General features: G+C 41.4%; 1 protein-coding gene across 1 annotated transcript in view; it reads left to right on the plus strand.

Annotated features, from left to right (window-relative positions):
• Window positions 1-2,297: 2,297 nt before the first annotated feature.
• LOC102492850 (dynein light chain 1, cytoplasmic-like) overlaps window positions 2,298-10,927 on the plus strand; it is a 20,350-nt gene continuing 11,720 nt past the window's right edge. The window contains exons 1-2 of the mRNA XM_006168733.1: window positions 2,298-2,392; window positions 4,043-4,118. Of these exons, the coding sequence (XP_006168795.1) occupies window positions 2,298-2,392; window positions 4,043-4,118 (171 nt within the window). The remainder of the gene's footprint in view (window positions 2,393-4,042; window positions 4,119-10,927) is intronic.

Genomic DNA, 10,927 nt, shown 5'->3' on the forward strand with positions numbered 1-10,927 from the left:
ATGGTTAGAGCTAATAGCACCAGTATAAGAAGGTCATCATGATGGTGAAACAGAATAATGTGCTTAGTACCTTGCATGCTGCCATATTCTCAGAGAATGCAATTTTCCAGGCCACCTCCACTCCACACTCCTACCATTTTTTAAAAGCCAAAGACAACCCTTGAGAACTAACAGGCTATGTTGGGGTGAGAAGAGGGAAGAAAGAGAGAGAGTCCCCACTTCAGTGACCACAGGCATAGCTACATTCCCTGCTCCCAGGTTACCAAAGTCCTCCACATACTGTAGTGCCCTGGTTGAGCAGAAACTCAGCAACTACACAGGTCAGATGGAGGAATCACAAGTACTCCCTTCCTACCTCAGACTTTCATACATGCTCGTCCCACCTCTCAATTCTCCCTTTGACTTGGTTCTTCTGTGCACCTGCTACTACTTCTGCAAGATTCAGCTTTATTCTGAGTGATGAGTTTTCAGGCCCCATTCTCACCCTGCCCCTCTTCATTCTGTGTCAGAGATGGGCTCTGTAGCTTCCCCCAGCCCGCTGGAGCTACCATCACATCAACCTTCACCACACTAGACTGTACTTGCAACAGAATAGAAAATCCACCCACGGGGCCAGAAGTCAGCATAGTGGTTAAGGCACTGGACTTCCCCATGGCTGACCATGTTTCAAGTCCCAGACCCGGCAGCTTGAAACTCATGCCAAGTACATGTGCATGCATGTCCAAACTCCCAGGAGGAGAATGGAGAAAAAGGGATTGCAGTATGGCCATCCCCCTGGGGGGTGATTTCTCATTTTCTCTCTCAATGTCTCTCTCTATCTCTCCAGTGAGTGTACATGTCCTATGGCAAAATCCTCAGTAAAAAGAGATGAAAAAATTCACCCACACTTTTCTGTGTACAGAGAAGATGCTTCTTCATGCCATCTCTAGCTAGTATGTTCTTCCTCACAAGCTCTCTCCCAACTGGTAGGCAGAAAAAGAAAACTAAATTTAGTTTAACCTGTGATTCTTTGGTCTGATTCTAAATTTAAAGTGTTGAATTAAGTGTTTAACCCCTTTAGATTTCTGAACCTCTTCTCACAGACTCCAACCTATCCCCTTTGGGTTTATTGTCAGGTGGGTGGGCTATCGGGAGTAGAGTGTCCTTAAATTGACACAGTGACCTTGGAATCTCCTCTGGCTTAGGCTGTGGAGAGGCAGGGCTGGGCTATGCCTGGCTGGGGTCCCATGAGGGGAGGCTAGTTCCCCCTCAACATCCTGTCAGTACCTGCTATGAAATCTCTGACTGCGGTGACTTGTGGATGGACCTCTCTTAGCTTCTTCAAGACGTGGTGGTACTGTCTGGCTAAGAGTCCTCCCCTGGGCTCTCACTCCACTCAATGAACCCCTCAGAGACTCTGCCATGTCTAAATCTGCCCCTACTGTAAGGTCACCTCACTTCTTCCCACAAGGTCCCCAGCTGATGGCAGGCTTCTTTCTCAGAACATTCATTTACCATTTGTGAATTCTATGCCTGCCTCTGGAAAGCCAGCTCCATCCTATCCACTCGTCTGGCCATTTGCTTTCTCTAGCCCCATTTCCATCTGCTCTCTTTCCACCTCTGCCTGGATTAGAAAGAGCGGACTTGGGGCCAGCAGATGGCATAGCAGTCACTTGACTCCCACATGTCTGACTGTGCTTTGAGCCCCAGACCCAGTGTCTTGAAAATGATGGTGTGTGTGTGTGTGTGGGTGTGTGTGTGTGTGGGTGTGTGTGTGTGTGCCTAAGATCTCAAGAGGCAAATGGAGGAGAAGAGACTGTGGTGTGGTCATCCCACTGGGGAGATAATTTCTAATTTTTCTTCTCATTGTCTCTGTCTCTGTCTCTCTCGGCAACTACACACACCCTAAGGCAAAAACCTCTGAAAAAAAGAAAGAAAAAAGAGAAAGAAAGAGAACGAGTGAGCTTTTCTTCCTGTTTTCCTGATTTGCAGTGGCATCTCATACACAAAATTCAATGACTGAGTCTACTCCCATTACATTTTGCTATGTTATTTGGGAGCTAATTTATAACATTTTTCTATCTCAACAAAGAACCTTAATCTGTCATCTGGTACCATAATGCTATGTAACAAACAACTAAGAGAACTCAGGGCATTCTAAACAAGCATTTACTTGGTTCATGCATCTGGAGGTTAACTGGGCATCAACTGATTGAAGCCAAGATCCACTCGAGTGGCTCAGGGAGGTAACTGCTCCACGTGTTTCTTTTCTCTCCTTGTGACAAGTAGGCTAACTTAGTCATGTTATTCTCGAGGTAATGGCAGAATGCAGGAAGAAGCCCAAATACGAATCTTCATATTCTGCTGGCTTTGGGTCTGCTAAGATCTCGTTGTCCAAAGCAAGAACTCTGAGGTAAAGAAGCATCCATTCCTTCAAAGTGAGAACATTGCAAATTACATGGGTAAAGTACTGATAAGAGAGTAAAGAGTTAGGGTGTAAATACAGACATCCTGAATATTAGATAATTTTTTTTAAGACAGATTTTTGCTACAGGGTGTGTGCACTCGCCAGAGAGACAGAAAGCAAGGGCAATGGCCATGCCACAGTCCCTTCTCCTCCATTCTCATCTTGGGATTCTGGGCATGCATGCACACATGCCCAGCATGAGTTTTTTTAAGCTGCTGAGTCTCTAACTGTGGTCAACTACATAACTATTATGCCATCTGATGATCCCACATATTGAGTACTTTAGAATGACTCTTCTAAGACCCCCTATTCCAATATCCCCACCATGAGGCTGACAACTGCCTCGGGTCTAATTGAACTGTCATCTCTGTTACAGAATTATCTATCCACAGCTCTGTTCACTAAGCTGTGACTTCCTTAATATCAGGAACTGTGTTTCATTTATCTTTGTAAGCCCTGAATGCCTAGATATAGTATTGGTAATGGATTCTATAGGTGTCTCCCTGTCATAATGCTTATCCTCTACTGCATGCCAGTCATGTGTTCTGGGTGACACTGAGCATACATCTAGATTTAGGAATAGAAGCATTCCTCTAAAAGTACATATCAGAATGTCCCAAGAACAAAGCTAATCAGTGAATGATACTCCTCTGGACATAGGGTTCTATCAAAGTGAAGCTCTGAACTTCTGTTGGCTTGTTGTAGAGACTAGTGTGCAATCTCATGGATATAAATGAGAAACCACATAGCCTGGTCCATTGGCACCTGGCTCACTACTAGGAGGGAAGCTAGTTTAGCACAAATCAGACTTTAGAGAATCACAGATAAAAGAAGATAAAGAACTGGATCATGTCCTGCCTCTGAAAAAAATGTAAAGTTTTTTTCCATAGGGCACATGGGCTCACCAGGAAGAGACAGAGATAGTAAGAGGGAAAGTGAGAAATCATCCCTAGATGAGATTGTCATGTTTCAATCCCTTCCCCTCCACTCTCCTCTTGGGATTTTGAGTAGGCACACATACTCAGTGTGATTTTCAAGCCATCAGCTCCTGGGCCTCGAACCATGGTAGGCCATGTGGGAGTCTAGCGTCTTAACTACTACACCACCTACTAGCCCCATGACTCTGAAATTTTCAGCTAAATAATCCCTTACCTCCATACTCTTGTCGTTCATTCTGCCTCAGTTTTTTTCTTATCACTTACCCCTCAAATTATTATACATTTCTTCATTGAGATGAGCTTATTTATTTGTTCATTCATTCATTGTCTAGCCTCACACACTAGAATGCAAGCTGCTATTGGGTAAAGACTGCATTGTTAATGGCTTTCTCTTTAGCATCTAGACCAGTGCCTGAAATGTAAAATGCACTCGCTAAAATTTTATTGAAAAGATGAAAGAATTGTTTAGGTCTGTGTAAGTTTATTTGCCGTTTATTACCACTAAAAATTCTTGATAAACTGTTTTCTATATGCCTGCTGAATGACAGAAGAGTCCATGACAGCAGGAGACACGAAAGCTGTCTTCCGTCAAAGGTTATGCTGTGCAAAAAGCATTAGGTTGATTTAATTCATTCATTCATTCATTTTCTGTTTCCAGAAGTGGAAGTTATGTTAAGGCTCAATCCAAGAAAAAGCTTCCTAACAAGCTGTTCAAGATGGATTATGCTGACACAGTAGGTGATAACACCTGTCACTGTCAGGATAACAGGTAACCCAAGCTACCAATAAAAACTACAGAGTATTCTTGTAACAATAACAGGCTAGATGCCCGATCATTTTCAATACTGAGAATATATAATTCTGGCCTTCTCTCTTGGGCTTGCAGACTACACATGCATCTTAAAATCTTAACAGGAAGGGATGTCTCTTCTTTATATACCTGTCACTTGCAAAGCTTTTCTCATGTCTAGAGCTAGCATTGACACTTACAGTCCTGTGCCTTTGGAAAGGTCAGCTTGCCTTGGGGAGCCTCAGTTTACTTATCTGCAAAAGGAGGGAACTGGAATATGTTGAATATCTTAAGATTATACTTGAGAGTGCTCTTCTGTGACTTGATGCTGTACTAAAGGATTTACTTTAAGGAATATACTTGGTGTAATGTGATTGTCTTCATGACAGAAAATCTTACACTATAAGGAACACACTACTGTTACTTTCTTACAAATAAACAAACAAATAAAAAAGGTTAAGTTACTCATCCCAGGCCAAAAGACAAAGAAATTCTGGAGCTCGGGATCTGAACTGTTAATCAGGACTTCAACTAGATGAACTACAGCTTATAAATTATTCAAGATTGAGAAAGTTCCTTCATTCTATAATATCTCGGTGGGATCTTCCAGCTCTGAGTTTGTGGAGTTCCATACCTTCCCCTTCAAGCTATGTATTCAGGCTTCAAGACTATACAATCAACATAGGGCAGCAAGGAAAGTACCTCTTCCTATCGTGCTGGTCCTCCTGGGCTAAAAATTTCACATACCTATCATTAGATACCAAAATAATTCCCAAAGGTTTGTGTTTCTCAAACACTCCCTATCCTACCCCTGTCATTCAAGTTTCCTTATACAAAAGGAGACGGTACACACTGAGTCAGAATTTCCAACTAGAGGGAAGGACTAATGTGGGTGGGAGGGATGATATTATGAGCTTTCCTATTTTACAAATGGAAAAACTAAAGCACAGTCTGGTCGTGTAACTTTTGCCAGGTCATCCACAGCTTCTCCGCCCTCTTTTGCTTTGGCTCCCTTTCTCTCTCACAAACAATGTCCTGAAGAGGCAGAAATAACGTTCAATTTCACTCTATCCATATTTGTAGAGGAATTTCGCTTTTCCTAATTGGAATCATTGGGAGAATTACGAGAACTACTGCTTACCTACCTTCTCTCCAAATGTCCTTCCCTACCCCTGATGAATGGTCAGAGAAATACTTACCTACCTTCTCTCCAAATGTCCTTCTTCCCTACCCCTGATGAATGGTCAGAGAAATAATTGTGCAGAAATTCTGTCAAGTTTTTCTCTGTTTTGATCTTTGACTATGTATCAGTTAGCTATTGCCAACAGTAATGTGGCCTAACAAAACACTCAAAACTCATGCACTCAAAGGGATAATTTACTATCACGGGCATAGGGCTCATCTGGAGCACTTGACTTCAAACTATGACACTGGGGTTTGCCTGACTCATCTGGGTTCAGCCAGGTACCTTTGTGTCGAGCTGCAGGGGTCTCTTCCATGCGCCTCTCCTGAGCCAGCTAGGTGGAGCATGCCCTTCCTAATTCACTGGCATAGGTACAACAGAACAATTCCAAACATCCAGATGATTTACAGTCTCTATTCATGTTGGGTTTGCCAACATTTCATTGACCAAAGCATATCACATGACCAAACTCAGTCAAGAGATAGCAAAGTACACTCCACTGTAAAAGTATCAGGGGGTATTAGTTTGCTAGTTCTGTTCAAATGAAATACCACAATTGGCTGAAATGACAGAAATTAATTTTTTCCCATTTGGGGGGGATTGTACATCCAAGATCAAGATATTAGCAGGTTTGCTTTCTCTTAAGGCCTCTCCTCTTGAAATGCAAGTGGCCCCATTCTTGTATCCCTCAGTGGGCCTTTCTCTGTGCATGTGAATCCCTGGTGTGGCTTTCTCTTTTAGAAGGACATCAGTCATATTGGATTAGAGCCCCATCTTAATGACCTCTTTAACCTTAGGTGCCTCTTTAAAGGCCCTATCGCCAAGCAATTGCATTGTGGGCTGGGCTGCAACATATGATTTTGGGGGGAACACAATTGAGACAAGACAGGAATATCCAATTTTTCTGGAAAATTCTTAGTCTCAATTTAAGTTTTTCTATATCTTTAAGTCTGATTGACCACAGTTTCAAATTTTGACTCTACCTTTTAAAAAAATATTAATACATATATTTCACTTACATTTAATCATAGTATTTCTTTATAATATACATCTGTTTTTTCAAAGCATACATGCCCTGTATATTGAGCAAGTCAAAAATATTACCGTACACATCATTTTCAACAGATAACTTTGCACTCTTGAGTCTGTTAAATGGTTTCCCTGAGCCTTTTAACAGCTGTGCAACTTTAGAAAGAATGCCTTTATTTCCTTACTTGTAAAATTGGAATAATAATAGTAACTATTTAATACATCTATTAAAACAATTCAGAGAAACTGTGTAGCACAGAGTAATTGCTCAATAAATGTTGTTGGTATTGTGGCTCTTTGCAGTTAAGAATAGCGACTGTCCAGACTCTGTTGGAAACTGAAGTATTAGAGGATATAGAAGCATGGAAAATGGTTACAGATACTGGAGACAGTGTGGGAAGAGGTTGGGAAATGGGAGAGAGTGAGAGTAAAGAAATCAAGGAGAAAAATAGAGAGGAAAGGCATTTAGGTGACACAGAAATGGAGGATTGTCTGTTGATAACGTGTATGATATCTTCAACTGGACTGGTGTGAAGTGTATTCGTGTTGGGTAATTCATTTTACAAGCTGTGGTGATGAACAATGATTTGATGTATAAAATAAATTAGAATAACAATAAAAATAAAATTTTAAAATTAAAAAAAATAAGTTTTTGCTTTACTCATGAACACTGCATGGATGTCTATCAGGCACATGCCTTCCCTTTCAGGGCCTGGATTCTCTCCTCGAGCAAGTTCTATTCTCCCAAACTCATCTTCCTTCAATCTGTTTCTGCAATATGGTGAATCTTTAAAAAAATCCACTTAACATTTCTCTGCCAATAAATTAGAGGCCAGAATGAAAGACGGTGTACACTTGCCTTTCTAGACATTCTGCAGATGGCGTACTGCCTTGAAGCTATGTCATGGATGCTGAGGTCTCAGCTAAGTGCTTGGCTCTCATCTGCTCCATGAAAAGCTGGTGACCTCAGAAAAAGACAGTGCAAGCATTGGATAGGGCCCTTTGAGAGACTTTCTTGGAAGTTAGTTCTTTTGAGGGTTAAGGATATATAACCCAAAAGAACTTTCAGTCATTTCTCAGAATCAAGCTGGTTATTCACGGGCTAAGTGTTCAGCTGTCCTCTGAATGCCTTCTAAAGGAGTTGGTCACCTGTCTAGCCTCTTCAGGATCAATGCTTTCAAAAATTACACTTAATTATTGTGTCCATGGTCTTTAAATTCTTACATCTTACTCAAAATATTCATAACAAGCAGTGGGACCGGGGACCACATCAAGAGTGCCAACGTATACTTCTCTGTTCTATATGTAGCAACTTATTTAATGTTCATGATATCCCTGAACAGTAGTCAACTTTTCCACTTTTTAGCATAACAGGATGTTAAAATTGAGTAAGGCACTAAGATATAACAGGTGTGCATGCCAAAGTTAGATACCATACAAAATGCTGCATTTAAAAGGAAAAGTATTTGAGAACCACTTCCATGTTGCTTGGCTTCTATAGGCAAATTGCAGAGATGGGAAGAGGGAAGAATATGAAAAGGTGGGGCCAGCAGATGGTGTGGTGGTTGGGGAGCTGGACTCCCATATGGCTCACATGGTTCGAGTCCCACACCTGACAGCTTGCTTTCTCACTCTCCCTCTCTCTTTTATTCTCTCTCGCTCTGATGATTATAGCAAGTTTTAAAAAATAATAAAATAAATCATTCTTTTTTTAAAAGAACATGGAAAGAAAAGACAATTGCATGACAAGTGCATCTATAGAGAGTGACATTCAAAATTTGTTCTCTAAACTAGCAGCATCTGTGATTTAGGAGTGTATTAGAAAAGAAATGATCAGATCATCTTCTCCAGTATTTTTTTTTATTTTTGATTTCTGGTTTATGTATAATTGATTGTGGACCATAGTATGGTTTATAAGGCAGTTGTGCAGTATAAAAGAATCAAATCAAGTATGTAAACATATTCGTCTTCTTCAAAATTGAATATTATATTATCTTTCAACAAGACTGCAGGTAATTCCAATGTAGCCTAAAGTTTAAGAACCACTGCATTAGAAAAAATCTATGCTCTGAGTGCCCCCTACCACCCAGGAAGCTTCCTTGGACTCTCAAGAGTAAACATTTGAGATCATCCAAGGAACCAGGGCCAGTTCAATCAGTGGCTTCCCTCACTGACAATTAACTTTCAAGCTTGGCACACCCTGGTCATTTGGGGGATGTTGTTTCCTGGGTCGGAAGATGTAAGGAACATAAAAATAAAGAGTATATTATTAGTGAAAATATTTTCAAATTTATTAAAGACACCTGAGTGGGGGAAAAGTCAAGACCCTAACCTCTTCTCCTGTCATGTCTATGCCCTGATAGAGTTTCTACGCTGACCATTTCTAATCCCTGGAGGCGGGTGGGGGAGGGACAAACAGAAGATGAGCCAGGAGCTCCTGGGAACGTCCTTCAAAGCCCCAAAGATGACTAGAGAAAATGGAAAACTGACTGGTTCCCTCACTTACTCGAGGTTGAAGATCCAAGTTTGGTAATGAGGTAGGTCTTCACCCGGACCATTAGGATAATCTAACATACATCTCCTGGAGTTTGTGATACTCAGTGAATTGAAATGCGCATAACCCTTATCCTCTAAATTAGAGAGGGTAGGAAACATAATATAACAAGATGATGTAGGGTCATATAAAGTTCAGTTCATCGGGATAGGTGTATATTCACAGCTTTTGTCTGCACCAAGTATTTTCTATGACACCATGTGGAATGGCATGCATAAACAAGTCAGTACAGGCTCCTGTAGGTCTTCTATTGGTTTTCTGACATGGAGTATCAGAACTAAATGATAATAAATTTAGTGGCTTAAAATATCACTCATGTATTAGCTTGCAGTTTTGTAGGTTGCAAATACAAGCACAGCCTAAGTGGGCTCGCTACAGAGTCCTAGAAGCTAATATCAAGGTGTCAGCAGAACCTTTCTTTCCACAAGCTATCAGGAACACTGCTTCCAAGCTCATCTGGACTGTTGGCCAAATTCAGTGTTTTGCTGCTCTATAAATGAGGCCTGTTTCTTGCTGTCAGCCCCCAGAAGCCACCCGCTTTCCTTACCACATAACCTCATCCATCTTAAAGCCAACAACCGAGAATCCCTCTCACAGCTTCCACTTGTGACTTTCTCTATCTCTGACCTCTAGGCCCAGATTTTAAGGATTTGTGTGATTAGGTCAGGCCACCTTGAAAAATCTCCCTTTTGATTAATTCTGTATCAACTGACTAAGTAATCGATTAATGATTAAGTACAAGATCAACTGATAAATTAAGTAATTAAATAACTAACTGCATATGTAAACCCTTTTTGCCATGTAACAGAACCACAGAAGTCATAGCCCATCATATTCTCAGATTCCATTCACATTCAAGCAGGGGACATTACACAGAGGTGAAGATGACTGAAGGTCATTTTAGTATTCTGCCGACCACAGACCCTTTCCACAGACTACAGGGGTAAGGGAACGGCAGCAGGTGAAAGATACAAGTGAATCCCTGATAGCTAGGGATCGTCTTTTGGAAGTTAAAGATTTCACAAGAGAGCTCCCAGCAGAAGGCATTTCCAAATAGCTCATGAAAGTGTCCTTGGAGAGATGCAGAGAGTGCATTCCAAACTCTGCCAGGTCCTGAGAGCAAGAAGCCAGGGAAGGATAACTCAATTGTCAGTTAACATAAAATGTTTCTTGGAATCTTTTCCCCTCTGCTATCTATTTTCACTTACCTGGCAAGGGCAAAAGGTCTGTTAGCAAGCTAGGGAAGGGTAAATGCTGAGACAGAACCGAAAAGTAACGTCATCATACCCTCTTCCCCAAAGGCAGGTGGCCTTGGGAGTAGACCTCAGTCAGCTGGGGGAAGTTGTACATTTGAATCAAGACTGTCATATTGATTGATGTCTGTGGCTGGACATTTCCCCCTAGAAATACGGATGCAGGTTTTTGTTCATATTTTTTTTATTCCTTTGTTTTAAAGTAGTCATAGGTTCCCTAAAAGTGAACCAAAAAATCATGGGACCCCTGAACTTTTATCAATTGGGAGAGAAAAGTCTTTCTCTATGAACAGAGTTTAAAAGGAAAATGGGAGGCAAAAAGAAGGAAGCGGAAGAAAAGGAGAAGGGGAAGAGGCAAAGGCAGAAGAAAGCGCTGCTCCATCTTCATTTCACCCTGGGCATCATGGTTGTTTAGAGGCTGAAGACACGTAACTAGTAAGTTAATGGGTGACTGAGCTGGAACTAGAAATGAAATCTTCCTAACTCTTAAATCTACTCTCTTTTTGTTTTTGTAAGCTTTTGCCATGGGGTACAGGTGCTCCCAGGAGAGACAGAGACAGAGACAGAGAGAAGTGAAAAATCACCCTCCAAAAAATATAGCCACACTGAAATCCCTTCTCTACTTGCCTCTTGGGATTTTGAGCATGCACACATGCATGCCCGACATGATTTTCAAGCTGCCAGGACTCAAACCACAGTCAGGCCATGAAGGAGCATAGCACTTTAACCACCAC

The sequence above is a fragment of the Tupaia chinensis genome, unplaced genomic scaffold, assembly GCF_000334495.1.
Source record: "Tupaia chinensis unplaced genomic scaffold, TupChi_1.0 Scaffold146131_1, whole genome shotgun sequence".
Taxonomy (NCBI): domain Eukaryota; kingdom Metazoa; phylum Chordata; class Mammalia; order Scandentia; family Tupaiidae; genus Tupaia; species Tupaia belangeri.